The sequence below is a fragment of the Microcaecilia unicolor genome, chromosome 7 (assembly GCF_901765095.1).
Source record: "Microcaecilia unicolor chromosome 7, aMicUni1.1, whole genome shotgun sequence".
Classification (NCBI taxonomy): Eukaryota; Metazoa; Chordata; class Amphibia; order Gymnophiona; family Siphonopidae; genus Microcaecilia; species Microcaecilia unicolor.
In genome coordinates this window covers 260,029,348-260,054,049 of record NC_044037.1, presented here as the reverse complement: position 1 = coordinate 260,054,049, position 24,702 = coordinate 260,029,348, and the positions used below count along the sequence as shown (strand labels likewise).

Sequence of the window (24,702 nt, the reverse complement as noted above, 5' to 3'; positions counted from 1 at the left end):
CTACACACAATTGTGTCCCAACACACTCATCGATGACCACTGAGTTAGACTGCAAGTAAGCATCAGAAAATATTTCTTCATGGAAAGGGTATCGAAGACAGAAATAGTAACTTGAGTTCAAGAGAGCATGGGATATATGCAGAGAAGTGAAGAAAGAGATCACTCGGGTTTATGGTTATGCCCCAGGGATGAAATTGGGCTTACTTCATGGACCTTATGTTTCTTATCAGTCATTCAAGAGATTTATGCAAGCTTTTAGTGGAATTTTTCACATTTCAGCTGTGTTTAAAATGCCATAAAGAATAAACATATCTAACTGGTTTTAAAATAAATTCAAATATGTGGGGTACGAAGGGAAATATCACATAAGGAACGTAGGTTACAATCCAGTTTCAATAAAGATAGGTGATAGAGAAGGATAAATACTTGTAAAATACAATAAGAGGGGGAGGAAGTGAAAAAAGACTAAGGAGCCCATTTACTAAGCTGCTTTAGGTACTGGCCTAATGCAAGATATGATAAAGCATTCCACGTTACTTTTACCATATGTGCGCACTAACCATTCAGTAGTTATTTTAAAAATGCAGGGCGTTTTTTTTGAGGGGGTACTTAGGGGTCCTGAGTACCGGCACCTTTTCCATTGTCTGCTAAAATTGACCCATGGTCCCCAAGTTTTAATGAAAGAGCTCAGGCTCTACACAACAATTCTGCCTTGCCATAGATTCTGTGACTGGTTGCAGGGGGCCTGGCTATTGTGCGGTAGGTTCCTCAGTGATTACCCCACCTCTGAAAGGTGGCCTGGCATTTGAATACCGGCACCATTTTTGCTAGCAAAAATGCACTATAAAAATGTATTTTAGAACGGGGCATATCAGAGGTGGAGAATGTTTGTAGATATACTATTCAACTAACCTGCTGACATCAGCACACACTTAGGGGCCTTTTTACAGTGCGATGGTAAGCCCAACGCTGGCTTACCGTTCGCTCTTCCAGGACTACCGCCGGGCCCAACAAGGAAAAAGAAAATCCCCGGAAGTGGCATGCGTGGCGAAAACCCGGCGGTAATCGAGCATCACCGCTCGCTGTCTGGTTACCGACGGGTTAGAATGGGAGTCCTTATCGCCACCTCAATGGATGACGTTAAGGGCTCCTTACCGCATGGCCATGTTATGTCTGGGAGCTTTTTTTAGCTGCTGCTGTAAAAAGGGCCCTGGCGTGTGGGGAAAAACTGCCCCAGCCACTAGCGCAGGGCCCTTTTTCCTGCAACTTGGTAAAAGGACCCCTAACTGATTAATGCAGATTTAACGCAGGAGCCTTTACCACCTCCTAAATAGGAGGCATAATATGCTTCTGTGTTAAAAAATGTTTTTTTATTTATAATATTTTCATTTCACATTCATGTATATACATAAATTCAGAAAAAATAGGAAAAATATATTATGATTAAACATTACAAGAAAAATACATTTTTTAAAGACCACAATAATGTTGTCCAAAATCTAAGCAATCAAATATTATAGATAATTAAAGTAAGAAGAGGTAGAAGGCAACTTCTATGAGTACAGCCGATACATAGCATAATATTCAGGGTCTGATTTACTATTCCTTACTAAAGACAAACTCTTGAAGTTTCTCAGGTTCAAAGAAAATATAATTCTGGGAATTAAAAACTACCACACATCAACAGGGATACTTAAGTAGGAAAGTTCCTCCTATATTAAGCAATCTAGTTTTAAGCTGTAAAAAAGCTTTCCTCCTTTTCTGCGTGTCCCTGGATAAGTCCGGAAAAATTTGGATCTTCGCTCCTAAGAAATCTTCATTGATATGGCGAAAATATAATTTGAAGATGTTGTTTTGATCTAGCTCGAAAGCAAATGTCACTAGCATGGTAGTTCTTTCTGTGACTAACTCTAATGAATCCTGAAAAAATTCAGTTAAATTCAATTGTGGACGAGATCTCTCTCCTCGAATTCCAGCAATATATTGAATCCTAGTTATTGGTGGCGTATTTTCCATCGGAATAAGTAAAATGTCTTTTAAATATTTTTTAAACATCTCCAGAGGTGGCAATAAAGGAGTCTTAGGAAAATTCAGTATTCTTAAGTTATTTTTTCGAAGTTGATTTTCTAAATACTCTATTTTCCTGAACTGAATAATTTTTTCCCTGGAGACAGATGAAGAAAAAATTTTTAAAGTTTGTACCTCAGTTTCCAGAGCCTCCAGCTTAGTGTCATGAGTATCCAATCTAGCAGAAAGATTTTCTTGATTCAGTTTAATCTCCGCCACTTCTCCTTGTGTTGTTTTTGTTGTCTGCGTAAGGATAGCTTGCAAGCCCTGAATAGCGTCCCACAATGTATCGAGGGTCACGACAGCAGGTCTACTTTTATCTCCAGGTGTCTCTGGGGGCTCTGTTAGGGGTGAAATTCGCCGCCCCAACCGCTCTGATATTTCCGCAGGGGATGAGGTGGCGACCGGGCCTCCTCCTACAGCTGCCAGGGTTATGACCTCTTCGGGTGCCCTATGGCGTTGTACCTCCGGTGCCAATACTCCTCCCCCAGGCCTTGGAGGCGCTGCGTATGAGGGAGGACTCAAAGAGACTCCCTCAATGCTACGTTCCGGCATCTCTACCGGAGTTATCGAGGTGCTCACAGAATTTCCCGGTGTGCGCAGAAACATCGCGTCAAAAGTCCCCTGTTGCATCGGAGAAGATTCCTTCCAGCTCGAGGAGGTGAGAACGGGGGTCTTCCCCTTTCTTTTCCCCATAATGGGCTCCGAAAGGTTCCGATACGCCAGGAAGGATATTGGCGTTCAGGAGCTGCGCTCACACACGTCTACCTCAGACGCCATCCCGTGTTAAAATTTTTTTAATAGTTATGCACCAATGCTCCTTTTTCCTTTGGCCTTTTAATTTTGCTTGTACATTTTGTTGTGGACAAAATATAGAGAGGGCTGGAGGTATTTTAGGGGTAGGCTACTATTTTAAGTCCTATACTGAGCATGATCTGGTTAAATTTCTGTGGACAATTCAGTGTACACAAATCACAGGCCTAAAGCTATGTGGGGAAACCTCATCCAGATGTTCTGTGTCCTATTTATCTGGATAAATTCTACTGAATATCCAGATAAAGATAATTGGATATTATCCTGCTCTATTACTTTCTTAGGCTCTAGAAACAGAGTATGTAATGCAAACTACAAGGCTTCTTAAAATACTTCTTGGATTTTCATACTCTAATATTGACTAACTGTCTGTATTTGATGTATGCCTTACTGACCCGATATGGACTTATGGTCAGAGCTTAACTTGTTAGTTCTGCTTTTGCAACCAATTCAAACTAACTACAGATGCCCTGAGATATTAGAATTGACTGTTCAAATAGACTCAGTGTGGGAGTTTCATTGACTTTAAATTGATAACAGCTGAAGAAGTGAATGATTAAAGCTGTATATGGGTATAGTATGCAGCTCCTTTGTGAAAACTGCTGTGAACAGAGCATTCTGTATGGGAAATGTTTTTGTTCAGAAATATCTCTGTTGCAAAAACAATCAGCTTAAATGTTTAAATGATGAGCAGTTGTATTTCAGGAGCCTGTAGAGGAATAATTCCTGAGAAAGTGAAATGAACTTTGAAGAGATGAAGCGATTTTCTATTCACAGGGGAGCCTTTAAGGTTAGGTAGCATTCCATAAGATGGTAATTGTGTCTATTTCCCAGGCATCAGAGTTAAACAAGTTGTATAAGGAAACAAACTGTCATAATATGAGATTGTGGAGTGATGTGTACATCTCTTACTTCAAGTCATAAAAAATACAGTTCTGACATGCCCTATCAACAATAAATCAAAACAAAGGCACTTCCCCCTTTTCCATCTTTCTCTTCCAGAAAATAGTTGTTCTTTGTATAATGCATAAAGATTTTCTACTTATTTATTTATTTTTTCAGAAAGAGACTGTGCTGTGGAGCCTTTACAGTAAATCTGATCATGCACAAAAAACAGTATGCTCTATGGTAAAGGCCTTGCATATATGATGAATTGTTCACTGAAATTAAATAGTGTCATATTTAAATGATAGTTTAGAGGGTGCTATTTCGCATGTGCTAGCTAAATCCTACAATTTTACACCTGCCTTGGACCTGGGATTCAGCTTTTTGATGTACTGTAAATATGCCATCTTGAAATACTCATACCAACTAGTCCAAAGTGAGATAGCCAATCAGCATGGGGCATTTAGTCCCTCAACCACTATCACAATCAGTAATGGCCTGAGCTTCACCAACATAACAAATTCACTGAAAATACCAGGTAACCCCATGGTAGCTTTTCCTCTCAGTTAGAACCTCCAAGCAGCAAGCACCTCCTCTCACCAGAAGCCTATTTTCTTACCCAGAACGACTCCCATGTTGTGTTCTCCCACCAAGACCTGCTTCCTGCTTTCAAGTAAAACGTCGGCGTATCCACTGAAAATGTTTTCATTTGTTTTTTGCATTTTCTTTTTGTCCATTGTTGTTTTATTTAGTTTATAGTAAACAACAAACAAAACAAAAAGAAAAAAAAAAAGAAAAATCAGGATCAAGTAATGCTACCAGCACAAAAGTTTGAAAAAAAAAAAAGTGTTCCCCTGAGGCTTGGTGCCATCTGACAGTCTTGGAGTCATACCCAGCTCAACCAACAAGAAGAAAAAAAAAACAGTCATGAAAATGTTAGAAGTTTCTCTCCCTTTTTGATGCAGCCACCCCCCCACCCCCCGCCAAGTTGCCCAGACATCCTCTTATTCCACCTGTAATTTTTTTTTTTTTTAAGTATGCAATTTCTTCTCTTATTCCTGCTCTGCCAGTGCTGCTTTTCCAAAAAACAATCCTGAACCTCCAGGGTAGAATTTTCAGAAATTATCCTCATTCCAGATGTAACATCCTACTCCAGAGTCTAAATGAGTGGATGCAAAGATGGTACAGGGAAAGAGGGCTATAGATTTCTTTAGAACTGGAAAACATTTTGGAGAAAGGGGAACCAATTGTAAACAAATAGGCCTCATCTTAAGCTGCTTATCACTGTGGACTGAGTATCAGACCCTATTCTCCAGATTCTATATAGCGTGTCTAGAGATCCGCGCTGAAATCCAAGTGTATTCTATAACAATGTGCCTAATTTAATTGGCTTAACATGCAAATTAGCATTGTTAACAGCAATTTGGTGGATCTGCACCTAATTTACACACAAGGATTTACACCGGATTTCAGTAGATGTAAATCATCGCACCCAAAGTTGGGATGAATCCCGGCGCTAAGCGCTATTCTATGAACAGCACCCAACTCAGAGCGCCATTTATAGGATAGCATTCAGTGCATTGCTTTTTTGCCCAAATTTGAGCAACACTTACTGAATCTAGTCCTTGGCGCACAAAGTTGTCCATACAAATTAGTGTCAGTTACGCAAGTAATCTAATTGTCTAGTTAGGTGCTAATTGGTATTAACAACCAATAATCAACTATAATTTATGTTGACTTGGTGCTAATTGGCACTAATGTGCTATACACACAAAACTACACGTAGTCGGTATTCTAGAACTATAGCATGCAAATTCCATATCACACAACTGCAAGGGGCATGGTTGGGTAAGGGGCCTGTCCAACACTTATGTGCAAAAATTATAGAATACTGACAGCTAAGCATGTAACTGACATCAATTAGGAATAATCATTTACAGCAGCAATTGATTTAGCCATGTTAGGTGCTTAAATGCGGACTTATGCTAGCAGTTCACGTGTAATTACTGATTATAGATTTCATACTTAGCATGCGGCATCCTATCACCTAGCTTTAGGTGACATTTGGAGAACTGCCCTGTCTATGAGTGATGTTCTCTAACGTGGCACCTATATTTAGGCACCTAGAGGGTGCTTGTTTGGAGTCTGTTCTATAAAGGAAAGTAGGCACCTTCTTTGCTATATATAATGTGACCCACTGATCGAAAAAGGTACCAAAAGTGAGGTATGTGACATATTAATACCACAACACAGAGGGATATCAACTGCATAACCCTGCCAAATTTTAGTCTCAGGTATGGGCTAATTACCTCTTTAAAAAATGAGAAACTTTATCAATAAAAAAGGAGTTCACCTCAGAAATCACATACCCCAATTTAGATAGCTGCAGATTTTAGGCTGTAGAACACGAAAAACTGAAAGTTGTGAAAAAAATTGTGTAGTCCCGTTATACTGAGTCTACAGTACTCAAAACTTTCAACAATGAAAGTTGCTCCTCCAAACTTTTATAGCCTTTATCTCTGTTATTTGTAACCCCACTTTAGATACCTTTTTGCTCAGCAGGTTATAAATGTTTGTGCCTAGATTTGGGACATACAAGCCTAGTTAAAGATGTAATTAGGGTCATTTTCGATAAAACATCTAAATCCAATTTTGGAGCTGTACTTCTGAGGACTGATTTGGTTCAAAAAAAACAAAACCCTCATCCACACTCTTGTCACCTCTCGTTTAGACTACTGCAATCTGCTTTTTGCTGGCCTCCCAGTTAGTCACCTCTCCCCTCTCCAGTCAGTTCAAAACTCTGCTGCCCGTCTCATCTTCCGCCAGGGTCGCTTTACTCATACTACCCCTCTCCTCAAGACCCTTCACTGGCTCCCTATCCGTTTTCGCATCCTGTTCAAACTTCTTCTACTAACCTATAAATGTACTCACTCTGCTGCTCCCCAGTATCTCTCCACACTCGTCCTTCCCTACAACCCTTCCCGTGCACTCCGCTCCATGGATAAATCCTTCTTATCTGTTCCCTTCTCCACTACTGCCAACTCCAGACTTCGCGCCTTCTGTCTCGCTGCACCCTACGCCTGGAATAAACTTCCTGAGCCCCTACGTCTTGCCCCATCCTTGGCCACCTTTAAATCTAGACTGAAAGCCCACCTCTTTAACATTGCTTTTGACTCGTAACCACTTGTAACCACTCGCCTCCACCTACCCTCCTCTCTTCCTTCCCGTTACATTAATTGATTTGATTTGCTTACTTTATTTATTTTTTGTCTATCAGATTGTAAGCTCTTTGAGCAGGGACTATCTTTCTTCTATGTTTGTGCAGCGCTGCGTATGCCTTGTAGCGCTATAGAAATGCTAAATAGTAGTAGTAGTAGTAGAGATTGTGGGGCCCTTTTACTAAGGTGCGCCGAAAAATGGCCTCTGCTGTTGTAGATGCGTTTATTGGACATGTGCAGGTCCATTTTTCAGTGCACCTACAAAGAAGGCTTTTTTTTTTTTTTTTTTTACTGAAAATGGACATGCAGCAAAATGAAAATTGGTGCGCATCCATTTTGGGCCTGAGACCTTACTGCCATCCATTGACTTAGCGGTAAGATCTCATGCCTTAACCGGACGGTAATTGTCTGTTGGTGTAGAATGCCGATTACTGCCCGGTTAGCGCCGTGCACCAGATGTTTTCTAGGGCATGTAGTGGACACGTGTAAAAAATGAAATTACCGCCTGGACCATGCAGTAGCCAGGCGGAAATTCCAAATAGGTGCGCATTGGGCATGTATAGGCGCCTACGTGGCTTAGTAAAAGGGCCCCTGTATATGGACTTGTGTTCCATTGAGTTCACATTGATGACTGTGTTGACGCCTGATGAAGGCTATTGCCAAAACTTGGCCAAGTAGGGTCATTCATCAATAAAAGCTTATTTGTTAACCCTTTGATTCTTCCTTCTTTCTTGTACCACCCCCACTGTTCTCCTTTGTTGATTTTGCAGAAGTGTTCTTCTTTTTCTTATTTTACTCCTCCTCATAAGGTCATTGGTGCTGTGGACTAACATGGCAACCATGCTGTTGTACTGTTATGGCGATACTAGCCAGATGCAATTGACTATAACACTGAAGGTTTCTACTTCCTCCTACCTTTAAAATCATAGTATCTGGTATCACAATAAAATATGTGAGAGTGACACTGATGTACAAAACAAGATAAAAAGAAAATACTAAACATGATGACATGGAACCATTTCCATGTCATCATGTTTAGTATTTTCTTTTTCTGATTCCCATTATTGGTTCAGACTAACTGGGCTTTCAAATATCTGCATAATGAAACCCAATAAGAGCTAGCTGAGTGGGAGAACGAGAAAAAGAGTGCACCAGATATTTATTTATGTATACAAGAACTGATTTGATTTATAATAAAGTTTTCTTGGTGCCGATGAAGGGGATCGATATTCAAAGCATTTAAACCGGGCAGTAGAGGCTTCCACCCAGTTAAATCATTTCTTTGGGGCTATTCTCAGATATTCAGAGGCACTTAACTGGATAGTGCCACTGAATATCAGTACTAACCACCAAACACGAAGCCAGCAATAATCAGCACTTAACTGCCTAAGGGACCCTTTTACTAAGCTGCATAGGTGCCTATGTGCGCCCAACGCGTGTCAATTTGGAGTTACCACCCGGCTACTGTGTGGCCCTTGCAGTAATTTCATTTTTGGCACGCATCCGCTACGCGCGCCAGAAAATAATTTGTATTTTTTGGCACGCGGCAGAAACCCAGCGGTAATCATCATTTTGCATGCGTAGATGATTACCACACGGTTAATGCATGAGACCTTACTGCTAAGTCAATGGCTGGTGGTAAGGTCTCAGACCCAAAATGGATGCGTGCCAATTTTTAGTTTGCCGCACTCCATTTTCAGCAAAAATAAAAAAGGCCTTTTTTACAGGTGTGCTGAAAAATGGATCTGCACACGCCCAAAACATGTGCCTACACTAGCGCAACCCATTTTTTGGTGCACCTTAGTAAAAAGGTCCTTAAGTTAACCAGACAAATCTGGTTTAATTTAAGCGGTTAAGTGCTGAATATCCCACTTAACTGGATAAATCAAACACTATAGGCTACCCTTACAAAATGATTTCCCTTCCATTGCTAGCATTAGACATCAGCGGGGTTTGCATTGGGAGTGGCTGGCTGAGGTAACTGCCAGTCCGGAGCTGATTTGAGAATGAGTGGTAATATATATGTTTGTTTAGTCTTCTGAAGACTACAGGAGTGAGGGATAGCATCTCTCGCTGACTTACTACCTACAGCTGGTATCATTTATCATCAGTATTGGAAATGGAGAGTAACAGTCTGATCAAAGGGAACAGTTTGAACAATGGTGCTCGTTTGAGACATTGGTTGGAGATCAGTCACCAGTGATTATGGACATGGATAAGGCAGGAAATATCAATTTGTGAGAGACTGCTTCCTTCGAGTGTTTACTATTTTGCATGAATGTATGGTTTTTCATGTTATGGAATTATATTATTATTGAGAACAAGAGATGTTGACTGTATAATCCCTGATATTGACATTATTGTAAGTTTGATACAGCTAGTTAGTCAGTCAGGTTTTATCATGTGATTTGTTAATAAAGTTTATTTTATTTTAAATTGTATAAATTGGAAGTATGATTTCTGAGGATTAATACTTAACTGGATAAGGGCTAGCTGGCTGCACAAACCCAGACATTCAATGCTGGTGTCTGGACAAAGTCTAGTATTGAATATCTAGGCATAATGCTAGCAGTAACCAAAGAAAACTGCCAGCTAAATATTTACCCCAAATATTCTAATTTCCAGCTCTATCCTCTGGATTCTATATAGGTCACGAAAAGTAATATTCTACGTGTGTAAACCATTACCACCCGGTTACCACGTGAGACCTTACCGCTAGGTCAATGGCTGGCGGTAAGGTCTCAGACCCAAAATGAATGTGCAGCAATTTTCATTTTGCCGCACGTCCATTTTCGGCAAAACTTTATAAAAGGCATTTTTTACAGGTGCGCTGAAAAATGATTCTGCACACAACCAAAACATGCGCCTACACTACCGCAGGCCATTTTTCAGCACCTTAGTAAAAGGGCCCCTTAATGAGGTATCAACAATCAATAGAATAGTAAGCTCTGGAACTTGCTGCTGGAGGATGTGGTAATAGCAGCTGGCATATCTGAGTTTAAAAAAGATTTGGAGGAAACGTCCATAGTCTGTTACTGAGAAGGACATGGGGAGGCCACTGCTTGCTTTGGGATTGGTGGCATGGAATGTTGCTACTATTTGGATTTCTGCCAGGTTCTTATGCCCTGGATTGGCCACTGTTAGAAACAGGATACTGGGCTAGATGGATCATTGGTCTGACCCAGTAAGGCTATTCTTATGTTCTTATGATGTTAATTGGCAGCAGTTTGAAGTCACACATATATCTACCCTAGTAGCTATTCTATAACATCCGCTCCTAAATTTTATAGGGTGCATCTCCAAAGTAGCATGGTTATGGGAGGAGTATAAGCCGATCAGGGGCTTTCCCAGAAGTTAGTTGCGATGTTATAGAATTAATATGCGCCCAACTGCCCTAAATTGGGTGCCAGCATTTACCCTAGGATTCAGCAGGTGTAATTTTGCTGATGCCCAAAGTTAGACGAGAAATCTACTCTAAGGAAGTGTTCAGCAAAGGGCGCTCTGCGCTACGTGCCTTTTGTTGAACGCTATCTTAGCACAGATCTTTCCAGTGCCTAACTTTGGGTGCCATTTACTGAATTCTGCCCTACGATCATATCAACACGCAGCATACTCCGCATGGAAAACCGTTCAGTTAATATCGCTAGAATTTGATCGTAAGTAGTAACCGATTGTGTCCTACATTTTGCTAAGGCCAATGCAGAAAATGTGGTATAATACTGGAAAAGAAATGTATGCTTTGTTGCACTAAGATACATGTATTACTACTACTAAAGAAGTTTAATGCAGATCTTGCCTGCCAAACTTTAAATGTGCTTTAATAGCAAAGTAGGTGGAAAAAGTCACATTCTTTGAGCATGAAGATATTGCTATTGAATTGTCTATCTCACATACTTGATTCATTTTTATTCTGACATAGCTCCCATTACTGAATGCTCTTTTCACAATTTGTCAAAAATATATTGCAGAGATGATGGAAGAGAAGCTAATTTGTAATTTCAGAAACCTAACCTGGTTATGCTGATATGTTTTAACATGATCAACATAAATTGGTCAAAAGTTTAAAAGCATAAAGATGAAAAAGCCGAACTTTTGTTTCAAGTGTAATTCATTATGAGAACAAGCTGACACAATTTATGAGTGCTTCAATCTGGAAGACTCATATATTCATTTCAAGAATAAGACATCTTGGGCTAGATTCTACATATGATGCCTAAAAAATTGGCTCTGAAAAAGCGCTATTCTATTAGCCATGCTTAAAATTAGGTGCGGTTTTATAGAATAGCACTTATACCCAGGAATCACAACTAACTTTAGGCATGGTCATTTGCATCAACTGAAACATGGTGCAAATGTACATCTCTAATTTAGAAATGTATCCCTGTTATTCTATAAAAATGCATGTTAATTTAGGAACATCCCTGTTCCACCCATGCAACTCCCATTCCCCCCCCCCCCCCCCCCCCCCATTTTTCAGATTACATGTAAATATGAATAAAACCAAAAAACGTGGAAAAGGTCAACCAAAGTCAACCAAAATTTCCAGCATGACCAAAGTTTATTCTTCAAAAGAAATATTGAGAGAACAACCCAACACGGGCCATGTTTCGACAAACACAGTCTTCGTCAGGGGTATCAATCTCAGCTGTGCCATGTGGCACCGTTTGTCATCAAACAAGCATGTAATCAAGCATGTGAAATGCTGCTTGTTTGATGACAGACGGTGCTGCATGACACAGCTGAGATTGATTCCCTGACGAAGACTGTGTTTGTCGAAACACGGCCTGTGTTGGGTTGTTCTATCAGCATTTCTTTTGAAGTATAAACTTTAGTCATCCTGAACATTTTGGTTGGCTTTTCCCACTTTTTTTGGTGGTTTTGTTTTATGAGATTGTGTGGAATTCATTGGTCCATTTTTGTGTTTTGGTTTGTGTATTAACCATGAATATTCAGTGGAGATAGCCAGTTTTCTCCTGCTGAATATTTGCGGTTAGGCACTAAAACACTGGACAGAATCCATTCCTGGCTGGTTAAATAGTTTTGAACAATGACAAGAGTAGGTTTTAAGGTGTTCCTGGAGGGATCACAATACAAAATAAGGGTGTTAAAGTAGGATTTGTACCTTGGGTCCTTTTATGTGAAGTCCAATGCACTGACCACTAGGCTGTTCCTCTGCTCTTCTGGGATGTTTGTGTGTCCAGTTTACTAGGAAGGGTGCCACACAGCCATCCCCATGGCTTCTTTTGGTGCATTTTTTCTCTGGGGTACTTTTTTTTTAATGGTACCTAAAGAAATAGGTACTGAGCACAAAACTGTCCGGAAAATAGCTATTTTAAAAAAATTTAAAAAAAAGGTGTTTTTCTGGTCCAAAAATTGCTATGTTAAGGATGAGAATTTTAGACATTTTCAGCAAAACATCTACAACTGGACTTGGATGTCATATTGAAAATGCCCCTCCATGCCTCCACACCTCAGTTTTGGTGGCAGATTTGCAAAATATGAGGGCAGTTTTATAAAGGCACCCCCGCTTTCTTTATGGAATACTCATAAAATTGGTTATATATGCATATGTGTGTAAATGCACCCGATCCAGGAGATTCATGCATAACTTATAGCATTGTATAAAGTTACATGCATGTGTCCCTCACCCAGAATCCACCCATATGAACACCCACCTGTAAAGTACACACTATCAGAGATATGCATGTACTTACAGAACAACACATAGCCAAATTATTATTTATGTGTGTATGTCATCAAATACACATAAACAGCTGGAATAGCTTCATTTATGCATGTACTTGCCATCTAATTGAAAGTGGCTCCTTAGAGAATTTGTGTGTGCTTTCTAAAACATGTATGTGAATGCATAGGGTAAATGCACATATTTACAATATGAATGTAGAACCATCAGTGCACACTTGGTTCATTTGAGTGCCTTAGAAAAATTAGTGTGCATCAAACTGATTTAACAATTTTATAAAAAATGAAGATGTGGAATGAAATTTAAAGAAAAAAACAAATTGAAAATTGGGAAAGAAGACCTAATGAACTGAGAATGGACCAAATAGTTTTGTGTAGTAAGTATAAATTTGTGCATTAATGCAGTGATGTAGTTAGACCTTGTATTTTGGGTGGGCCTGAGTTAAGTTGGGTGGGCCTTCTAACCATCCCTCCCCCCATGCTCAGCATTTCTTGTGTCATCCCCAACCCCCTGTCTCAAAGACTGCCCCTTCTCTGAATATCCCCATTCCACCCCGGCACACTTCAGAGGTGTCCTGGCAGCTTCACTGATTCATCTTCACTGTCTGCATTGGCCCCCTCAGACTTCACTCTGCTGTATCCCGCCAGTGAGGAAACAGGATGTGACATCAGCAAGGGTGGGAGCAGCAGAGGGAAGCCTGTGCGAGACGGTGCAGGCAGCGAAGATGAATCATTTCAGCCACTGGGACACCTCATAAGTACACTGGGGAGGGACGGGGTTCAAGAGAGGGAGCAGATGCTGGGCAGCCGGAGGAGGAGAGGGAGGAGTGAGATGCCACCACTGAAGAATAGGGCCTGTGCACACCCAGGCCCACCCGTGGCTACACCATTGCACTAGTGGGATTTATTCTATGATCCCATTTTATAAAAACATGTGGAGGGACATTTTTGATATGATATTCAAGTCCAGTCATAGATGTTTTGCTAAAAATCTTATCCTGAACATAGCAGTTTTTGAACCGGAAAAACTTCTGTTCTTTGGTACAAAAATTGCTAATTTCCAGATGATTTTGTGCTCAGTACATATTTCTTTATCTACTTAAAAAACAAAAGTCCTAGAGCAAAATGCACAGAAAAAACCCTAGGGATGGCTGTATGGTAGGTATCATTCCTAGTAAACTGGCCACACAGACATCCCAGCAGAGCAAAGGAGCAGTCTAGTGGTCAGAAGAGTAGACCACATCCTACCTTAACACCATTATTTTGTATTGTGAGACCTCCAGGGACACCTAAAAACCTACTGTATCTAATTTTATACCACTAGAAGAGCTCTCAGGTCTGCAGCTACTGTTGCAGTATTTTGTGGGTTTTGGAAGGCTTACAATTTCTACCATAAGTGTACTAGTTAGAGTGTGATATGGACATGGGGCTCTTTCTCTACAGTTCACTGCACTGACCAGTAACCTACTCCTGGAACCAGCTTGCTGCTCTAATAGGAATAGCCATAATATCTGAAGTTGTCACAGTCTAGTTTGTGATGTGCTAAGGGCATGCTAGCATTTTTAGCGCACTCTAAATGCTAAAGACACCCATATATTCCTATGGGTATCTCTAACGTTTAGCATGTGATAATTTTAGTGTTCACTGTGCCTTAGTAAATAGGGTCCTTAGTCATGATTGAAACAGGTCCAGATGATAACCTCCCTATTTTTGCCTGATACATTTTTATCATGTTCCATTATATCAGGAAAACATCCAAATTCTGGGCCCTCCCAAATCCCACCCAAACCCCAACATGCCCCCTTGTGATTTAAGCAAACTGTAAAGAAAATGTCTCAAATATGAGTTTCAAAAATTGCAACATGGATGTTTTCCCCATGAAAATGCCACTTTTGAGACATTTTTCTCGTTTGAAAATGAGCACCATAGGCTAGGCACCAATGTTGGCCATTGAAATATACACTTCAATGACAGTACTGGAGTTGAAAAAAATGTAACAGGATAATTTATCAAAGACCTCAGCAGTACTACTCAATGAGTATGACTAATCTCATTAAGATTTAGGCACCATCATCATCACTGGTCTTTCCATTTTCAAAATGTTTTATATTTTTGTAATTTTATAAATGTTATATCCACTCTAATCTATCTAATCTAAAGAAGTGCACTTATCTTATGTTGGCTGTATCAAGGCTATACCTCCTGAAAAATAAGAAAATATTCTTAAAACCTCCTTATAATTAATACCTAGTGGAGGAGTGGCCTAGTGGTTAGGGTGGTGGGCGCTGGTCCTGGGGAACTGAGTTTGATTCCCACTTCAGGCACAGGCAGCTCCTTGTGACTCTGGACAAGTCACTTAACCCTCCATTGCCCCAGGTACAAATAAGTACCTGTATATGTAAGCCGCATTGAGCCTGCCATGAGTGGGAGAGCACGGGGTACAATTGTAAAAAATAAAAAAACAGGAGTGCTCTAATCTTCTGGACTCCCTCTACCTAATGCTTAGTCAGATCCATCATGCTGGAAAATGCTTTCATGGTCAAGATGGTGCAGGCGTCCTACTTCCTAGTATTTAAAGAATCAGCTGATCAATCCACCCACCAATCACAGAACCCATCAGAGTTATGACATCCATTCTATTTCAGCGTTCAGTCCCTTGGGAATAACAGATCGTAACTAGAAAATAAATTGTTGCTCCCTGTAGTTTAATATTTTTTCATAGGCCTTTGAAATATAAGCATAAAATAGTTTTATTCTTAAAGGTGTCCTGTTATAAAATTACTCCTTTATATAGAAAATTCTAATTAAATTTTTTTTTCACATACAAATGTGTTTGCTCACCCACTCCAGACTAATGGAAGTCACTAATTGAAATTACACCACGAGTAGTACCAGGAATCATAACTGTTTTGTAAAAAATTATGGAATCTTTACAGCAAGACAAGAATTAATCTTGAAAGTTATTGTGTGAATAAAGGAACATGAAGACCAATCTAAGAAATAGCAATGGGCCTATTATCCAGTAGTTAGTAGAAACTGATGGTGTCTCAAACTATTGAAAGGGACAGAGATGGAGGTAGCTAGTACAGAAACGCCATAATCCTAGGTGAAATGAGAATTATTCAAGTAACATTTCTATGTTAATATGGTTCTTTCTTGCTCCCTTTCATCACAGATCAAGTTTTTGGCTGTCACTTGCACATACTTTGTGAACGTGAACGCACAACAGTGCCCCAGTTTGTGAGAAAGTGTATAGAAGCCGTTGAAAAACGAGGTAAGCACTTAGTACAACAGATGTATTGAGGACAGAGGCTCTCAGAACTTACAACCAGTAGTCACAGGGGAAGAGCTTTAGTTACTTACAGCTTGTTATGCCTGAATAATCATTTTTGTAGGGGTATGCATCGTTTATGATATGAATGGTAAAAACCAATGACAGCATCAGGAACCACTATTCTTCATGTTTGTTTTCAACATAGACACATGTGTGCCACCAGACATATTGAAACCATTCCAGAAAGGTGTGTGTGGTGATATTGTGGGCAATTATCTTGTGTCTCTTTGAAAAACAGTGAAACAAACGTATCACTGAATTAACCAAATCCCTGAGGCAACAATGTCACAGCTAAGCTGGAAGACATAGCCCTACAGCAGTATAGAGACCAGCATGACCACCATTTTCTCTGAGGCGTTGAGAGGGAGGGATTCAGTAACTGAGGCTCCAGTAATTGTAGTTTTAAAAAAGATTTCATCCTACTTAACCTCAGGGATAAGCAGAAGCATTCCCCAGCTAACTTTAATAGCAGTTTATTGAATATGTCTCCAGGAACTTGCCCAAGTCCTCTTTAAACTTGACTATTCTTAGTACTTTTGCCACATTCTCTGGCAATGATTTCCAAAGCTTAACTATTTTATCAGCATACCCTACCAACCCAACATAAATGCCAGATCTCTGCACCACAACAAAACTAAAGTACGTAATGGACATAACACAACTCTTCCGTTGTACGATTCCCTAATATGGCTGTGCCACATGAACTTTATCTTACCACAATATCACTTTGTATTTGTTTACACCGGAGTCTGCTAACGCCTCTCTGGTACTATGTAAGCCACATTGAGCCTACAAATAGGTGGGAAAATGTGGGATACAAATGTAACAAATTAAAAAAATAAATAAAATTTCCAAAGTGTCAAGTTTGAGGAACATGATAACAAGTAATAATGTCATCCTCTCTATGAAAGTAGATTATAAAATAACAGAAAATTAGCATTACAGTGTGTATATAATGTAGAAATAAAGGTAGCACATATAATAGAGAAGATAATGAAGAAGTTATATGGAAGAGAAGGAAATAAGGGGAGACCAAATTTTCTCAATAGTTTTATGTCTATTAGTAAATTCAGAGGCTTTACATTCATATTTGTGTATCATTAGAACTGTTGACCACAAAAAGGTGATATTTAAGAAAGAGCAGGATTTCCAGTTCTGAAGTATCATCTGAATGGTGATGGTAATTAAAATATCCAGTAATCCGGATTGACATTTATCTAGAATGCCTTGATAGTTCAAGGAATGATATATGATAATAATAGATGTTGTAAGACTATTAAGAGGCAGAATCTTTTGTATCACATTCCATACCTCTAACCAAAATGGAAAAATATTTGGACAAACGAATAACATATGTAATACGTTTCCCAAATGAGAATTGCAATGCCAGCATAGGATAGAGAAATCCAATTTTGCTCGATGCAATTTACTAGGTGTCCATATAGCTTTTATAAAACAGAAAATAAAGGGGCCCTTTTACTAAGCTGCGTAAGCATCTATGTGCGCCCAACGCACACCAAAATGGAGTTACCGCACGACTATTGCATGGCTCTTGCAGTAATTTCATTTTTGTTGCGCATCCAAAAAATAATTTTTATTTTCAGACACACGTATTGGACGCACGCCAAGTGGCACTTGATGTGCGTAGGTCATTACCGCCCGGTTACCACGTGAGTCTTTATCACTAGGTCCATGGCTGGCAGTAAGGTCTCAGACCCAAAATGGGCATGTGACAATTTTGATTTTTACCGCACATCCATTTTCTGCAAAAATAAAAAAGGCCTTTTTTACAGGCAAGCTGAAAAATGGATCAATGCGCGCCCAAAACCTGTGCCTACACTAACGCAAGCCATTTTTCAGCTCACCTTAGTAAAAGGACCCCAAAGAGATTGCATTAATTTGCATTTCCCTATTCCATTCCACTCAGATTTTAAGGATCATGCCAATGACGTCCTATTGCCCATCATCCAATTTAAGAACTGTGAAAAAGCAGGTGTCATGTTCCACCTTCACAAAAGCGCAAAGGAAGGCAGAGGAGGTGCAGGGTTAGTGAGGCATGAGAGAAATAGCAGGTCAGACCATCAAATGCATCCTATTCCTTGCTGATAAATATTTGTCTGGTTGTGACAGACAAAATCTAATTAATTCTCCCATCATGAATTCCCATCAGAATCATCACATACTGGATGTTTAATGGCTGACAAGTGTCTTCATGATCTTGTAAGCTTGCTAAGTGGCCATCAGCTCTGATGCACACCAAAGGAAATTTTCATGAAGGAATTGGAGTAGTGTTTGGCAGCACTGCCACAGGGCAAATAATGGACAACATAGAAGGGGGTAGAATTAAACCAAGAGGGGAAAATAAGGAGTTCACAAAAATCCAGAAACTATCATATCATACAGGGCATCTGCGTAAATGCTGGTGCCTAAATTAGGTACAAATCGGGCATATTCTATAAGAATGTGTGTAGTTCACAGGAACACCCCCCACCCTTAAACATGCCCTCCAAAAATATGCATCCTAGGATTTACACATAGATTGTTATAGAATATGATCCAGGTGTAAATCCCAATTAAGAAGGATTAACGCCAGTAATTGGTTGTTAGTCAATTATTGGTGCTGATTGGCTCATTAATCAAGTTGTGTGTGCAAATTGGCAATGTGCACTGATTTGCATGCACAACTGTAGTCTCCATATATAGAATCTTCCCTAATGCCCATAAACCTCGTGGGTATATTCCTTTATCACCTCCCATTTTTTTGATTTTCAAAAGTTCCTCAATATTTTGCCCACACTGATAAGCATTCAGCAGTATATCTGAAAATAACTCATGAGGAAATAAAAATGTGCCAGTATTTAAAAATAAGTTTAGTCCCTTGAGAGCTTCCTGGCATGAATAGCACTATACAGTCAACCTATCATTGGCATCCCTTTGATGGTAAGTCAGCAGTGTTTCCCATGAAGAATATTTTGCTTGTTTATATGCAATCCTTAACTCCCTCATTGGGTAACCCTGTGTAGATACTGGGATATTAATTACTTAGCTTTGTTTTTAAAGCCTGTTACTGAGAGCAGAGCCAGTAAAGACAAAGGAATTGCATTACATGTCACCCATTGGAGTTCTATGCTGATCACAATATCTAAAGATAACCAGGTAAGCCCTAGGAATTACAACTTAATCAATATAGCATCAATATCTATGCAAGCTTTCAAACTTTCAAAACGTTCTTGAAACGTTTTTAATGATTTCCTAAAACTCAAATAATTTCTTGTTTCTCTGAGGGAAGCAAGAAGAGAGTTCCAGATTGTTGGAGCCTGATATCAAAACTTGAGGAAAACATAGATTTATTCTTCAATTTACTAGCATTAGGAAAATGAAAGTGCATAGAATCTCATGTCATAGATCTCTTTCCTTTATTGGAATAACAGTCTTATCAATTAAATATTACAGGGCCATTCCATAAAAGATCTAAAAACTAATGTGCAAATCTTGAAATGGAGGCAGGCTTCAATTGACAACCAATGCAACTTTATTATAGAAGTGGAGTCGCTCTGCCATATTTTGGGGCTGAATAAATCAGCTGCACGACAATATTCTAGATTGTTTGATTTTTTTTTTTATTAACCTTTCTTACATCCTGAATATATACTATTACTATAATCTATAACAGAAAGAAACAAACTCTGAGCCACCAAATGGAAGGTATGAGATTCTAGTAAATTACAAAACCTTTTCAGTTTTCCTCAAAACAATGGATTGTTGATGGCAATGCATAAAATTTGGATCACCTTCATTCAACTTAGTGACAAAGGTTTCTAATTTTTCAAGTGTGCCGTGCCATACAAAAAAAAAATCATCCAAAAAACATCTCCACAAAATCACATCAGAAAATTCTTCCAGCTGATAAATATATGATTCTTCAATTAGTGCTATATAAAGAGTAGCTAGAGAAGGTGTCATCTTTCGGTATGAAAAGTATAGATGGACAAAGTTATTCTTTTAAGTTTTTCCCCCTACTATAGGCAAATCTTAATACTGTGTCCTTAAATGTCGGGATTGTCTGATTACCAGAGACTGGGGATCTGATTTGTTTTGACACTGGGATTGTCTTTACAACATCACTGTGTTTTTGCACTGCTCGAATTACTCTGGAAGAACCCACACTGTAGTTTGTCACATAAGTAAGTGTGTTCTTACTATCTTCATCTGCAAAAAACTCCACGGAGTGCTATAAAAAAAATCACAGTTATTATACTTAGACCTGCGATATGCCTGCTGCACCACTTGAGTTGGATACCCCCATCTCTGCAATTTCTTCAGCTTGACTGCAAAATTCAGAATCTGTGGAACAAACCCTCCAATGTCTGAGAAATTGGGAGAATGGGAGGCTGTTTTTCAGTGAGGGGGGATGACAACTCTGATAACTTAAAAAAGTGTTTCTATCCGTATCTTTAAGAAACACAGTTGTCAAACACCCATCATCCGTCTTCTTCACCAGCACATCCAAAAAAGATATCTTAGAAACCTGAGTGTTTATCACAAACTGTATTCTAGGATGGCAGCCATTCAAATATAGCACAAACTGCTGCAAAAGGTCCACTCCCCAATCCTATAAGAAAAAAAGATAAACCAAACCCATAGACATACACAATTGAACAAGTCCACTGCATACACATATTGGCCACTGAAGGAGCCATCATAGCACCCATGGCTACTCCAGAAAGCTACTGAAAGATCTTTTGTTCAAACTGAAAAAAAAATGTCCTCATGGCCAAACTTGCTAACTGTATAATAAAAGACATAGATACCCTTGGAGATGTTCTTGTGTCAAGATTTCTAATGTTTCATCCTGTGGTATTATCGTATATAGCGAAGTTACATCTAGTGTTATCATACATGTATGTATATCTTCTCATCGCTCAGCAAGACATCACAAAAATGAGCAGTATCCTTAAGATACGATCTACTCGCTGTTACTAGCAGCTGCAACAAAAAATATATATAATAATCAGTGAACATAGAAAGGGGTTCCAAGACTGACCCTCTACTTGAAATGATTGGTCTACCCGTAGGATTGTTTAATGTCTTAAAGTTCTTTGGTAAAGTATAAAAAAACAGGTATTTGAGGCTGTTGTGTGTTCAGGAAGTGAAATTCCTTTTGCGTCAAAAAGCCCACAGCATACCCTTCACTAGTTATCAAAAACATTTCTCTTTGCAAATCAACAGTGGGGTCAGGCAACAACTCAACATAATCTGATCCTGCTGCGAGCTGCCTGTTGACTTCAGTAACATAGGCATCTCGATCCTGTACTGCTATAGTCTCTCCCTTATCTGCCTTCCTGATGTCTATGGCTGTATTAGTTTTCAAACCTTCAAGGGCTCACTGTTCATTTAGGGCTATATACCATCCATCTAGCCAGAATGAGCAGACAGATAATGAAATGTTAACAGAAATTTGGAATGCTAACATATTTGGCGATACTATAATAATGGATGATTTCAATTATGATCAGCAAAATCCTCAAACAAATGGAGCTAAAATGTTTACAGCTCAAAAGAATATTGTTTGTGTTGTGAGGGAAAATGAGTACATAAATTGCAGGTTAAAAAAAGATGGAGAAAAAGACCTCAGTCAAAAATGTTAGAGAGTCATTGATATAGATTTCTATAGCTTTTTTAAATCACAGGTCAAAAAAATACCTCTACAATAATGTATTTATAATTTCATAATAAGCATCACTTTACTCAAAATAAGTATCATAATCTTGAAAAGCACTCTTGTTCAAAATTCAAAATAATCCCCTTTAACATAAAAATTTAAATGATGGCTGGATGTGTATCATATAATAATCAGTTAAACCACACAGAGGGGCAAAGCAATAATGTATAATTTATCAAAATAATACATTCATTATTTAACAAAGAAAAAAGTACTTAGCTTTCAAACTTGTTATACAGCCAGTGGAACATTTCTCTACAAAGGCTCCTTGTTTCATAGACTCAGTTTTCTGGGGAGTTTGCTGCATCTCTTACTTTAGTCCACTTTATTAGAAGCAGAGTTGCTCATGACCGGAGTTAGCCATTTTGAAAGCAATGTTGGTTAACGTGAGAGGTGCAGTGAATTCTGCAGAAGCAGCGAGTCTGAGAAACAAGTTGTCCTTGTAGAGAAATGTTCCACTGGCTTTGAAAGCAGCTGCTTCAGAACCGTCAATAGGGGGAGCTACTTTAGTGGAATGCAGGACTTGGTGCGAGAGGTAATGGTTTTGGGTTCACTTCGCAATAGTGATCAGAAATGAACAAATTTAGGGGTCCTTTCACTAATGTGTGCTAAAATATTTAGGGGCCCTTTTACTAAGGCACTGGTCCATTTCCTGAGCATACATGGAAAAAAGGGGATTTTTTTTAATGTGCCAGAAAATGGACATGCAGCAAAATGAAAACCAGTGCTTGTTCATTTTCAGCCTGAGACCTTAACACTACCTATTGACTTAGCAGTAAGGTCTCCTGCGCTAACCGGCAGTAAGCGTGCGGCACGCACCAACTGGTGATTACTGCTGGGCAAGGGCCCTGCGGTAGAAAATAGAAAATATTTTCTACCGCGTGTGTTGGGCGCACATCAAAAATGAAATTACTGCCCGGGGCACGCGGTAGCTGGGCGTTAGTGCCAACTTGTCATGCATTGGATGTTCGAAGGCGCCTACACACCTTAGTAAAAGGGCCCCTTAGTGCATGCTGATGATTAGCGTGCACTAAATGATAAGGCGCCTATAGTGGGTGCCTTATCATTTAGTGCACGCTAATCGTTAGCACACACTAAATCTGTTAGTGCACCTAAATAAAAAGACTCCTTAAGTTGATAACAGGAGTGAAGACACAAAGGAAATCTACTGTGTGGGCATGTAACTTTCAAAGGGGCAACTATGATAAAATAAGGAAAATGGTTAAAACAAAAAAGCTAAAAAGAACAACTGCAAAGGTTCTTTAAATCAGGCATGGACATTGTTTGTCATCTTAGCAGCCCAGACTTGATGTATCCTATTGTAACCAATTAGTTGTTGTTGTTGTTGTTTTTTTAATGTTACCTGGGGCCCTGGGAAGATTTGAGCAGTTGCAGGTTGCAGCAGCAGTGGTGGCCAGTATGATTGTGCAATGGCACAAAAGGTCAGTGCTGTGGGCCACCAGGGCTCAGAGGGTGCTTAGAGAGAGTGCTGGCTGCAGCTAGACTCAAAGCTCTGGGCTGGTCAGTGACATCACCACCACACACATTCACAGTGGTGTACACTTGAGTGATACAGGAGGGGGGGTAGACCTGATACTCTCAGCTGAGGCCCAGAGATTAAAGGAGAGCTTTAGAGCCAGAACAAAATGTTTTCAAGATGCGCCAGTACTACTCACATGGCTGGAAATACTGTGGTTGGGCCATAAATGTGGCATGAGACTGACACATCTTGCACCATTTGCGCATATGTGGATGTGACAGAACAGGGCCTGAGCATGCTGGGAAGTGAAGGAAAGACAGGGGGGGAACTGTAAATGGCACAGAAATTCACACCTGTGCAGATTTAATAAAGAGACTGGCAGAGAGACCTGTGTTAACAAGAATGACCCTGGCAAGGTATTGGGGAGGCGTTAAAAGGGGTGTTGTAATGATGGCTGGCAGCAGAGATGTGCTGTATTGTGAAGATGATGGAAAGCTATATAATCATATAGTTTATGGAAACAGTAATGAGGTTAGAACAAAAGCTAAAAGGGTTCTAAACGTGAAAATTTCTATATAAAACACTGTGATTTTGCAGCTAGCAATGAAAAGGAGCATTAGAAGCAAAAATGACAGTTTAAAATAATCTTTTAAAATATTTTTAAAGATGTTTTCATGGCAAAGAATTGTGTGTGAAAAACGCAAACTTCCTATTGGCTGCACAAGTCAGGCCGGAGAACCTTGGGCTGATGCAGTGGGTTTTCTCCTGCTTCAGAGCTTTGGTTGGCAGTTAGGAACAGAACTGAATTCTGAATAGGTGTGTTCACTGAGTGTGCATACAGGAAACAAATAGAATTTATTGGTAACTAAATAATTTTGAGCAGTGGCATAGGAAGGGGGGCGGGAGGGGCGGTCCGCCCCAGGTGCATGCGCTCTGGGGGTGCCGGCCCCACTGGTTCCCTGCTCTCTCTGCCCCGGAACAGGTTACTTCCTATTCCGGGGCAGAGAGAGTAGGGAACCAGCGGGGCTGACCCAGCTCCGAGTGACGTGCTCTCGAAGCGGATCGGCCCTCCCGCAGTTAAGAATGCGGTCCGGGGGGGGGGGGGGGGTTGTGCCGTGCTGCACCCGGGGGTGTGCGCAGCGGCGACCCACCCTGGGTGCCATTAGCCCTCGCTACGGCACTGATTTTGAGCAGTTTAAGGTTTGTGTATGTTTTAAGCAAAAGGCTGTGGAAAAACATTTTTTTACTAATTGGTCATATATTATTGATGAATAATATGACAGTGTTATTTCCTGAGAGAAAAATTTAAATAATTCTGGACAATCGGTATTCTGAAGTAGATCTTATTTTCTAGAATATCCTCTCTGTATTATTGAAAAAGATCAAGTCCCTCATTCTATTAAACAACTCTGATTTATTAAAAATTCAGATTGCTGAAGGGTCAAATTTTAGTGATATTACAGAAAAAGAAATGACAGGT

At 39.7% G+C, this 24,702-nt stretch overlaps 1 protein-coding gene across 1 annotated transcript in view; it reads left to right on the top strand.

Annotated features, from left to right (window-relative positions):
- The window catches only part of ARHGAP15 (Rho GTPase activating protein 15), an 816,107-nt gene that overhangs the window by 420,936 nt on the left and 370,469 nt on the right, over positions 1-24,702 (top strand). The window contains exon 8 of the mRNA XM_030209134.1: positions 15,862-15,960. Coding sequence (XP_030064994.1) covers positions 15,862-15,960 — 99 coding nt within the window. The remainder of the gene's footprint in view (positions 1-15,861; positions 15,961-24,702) is intronic.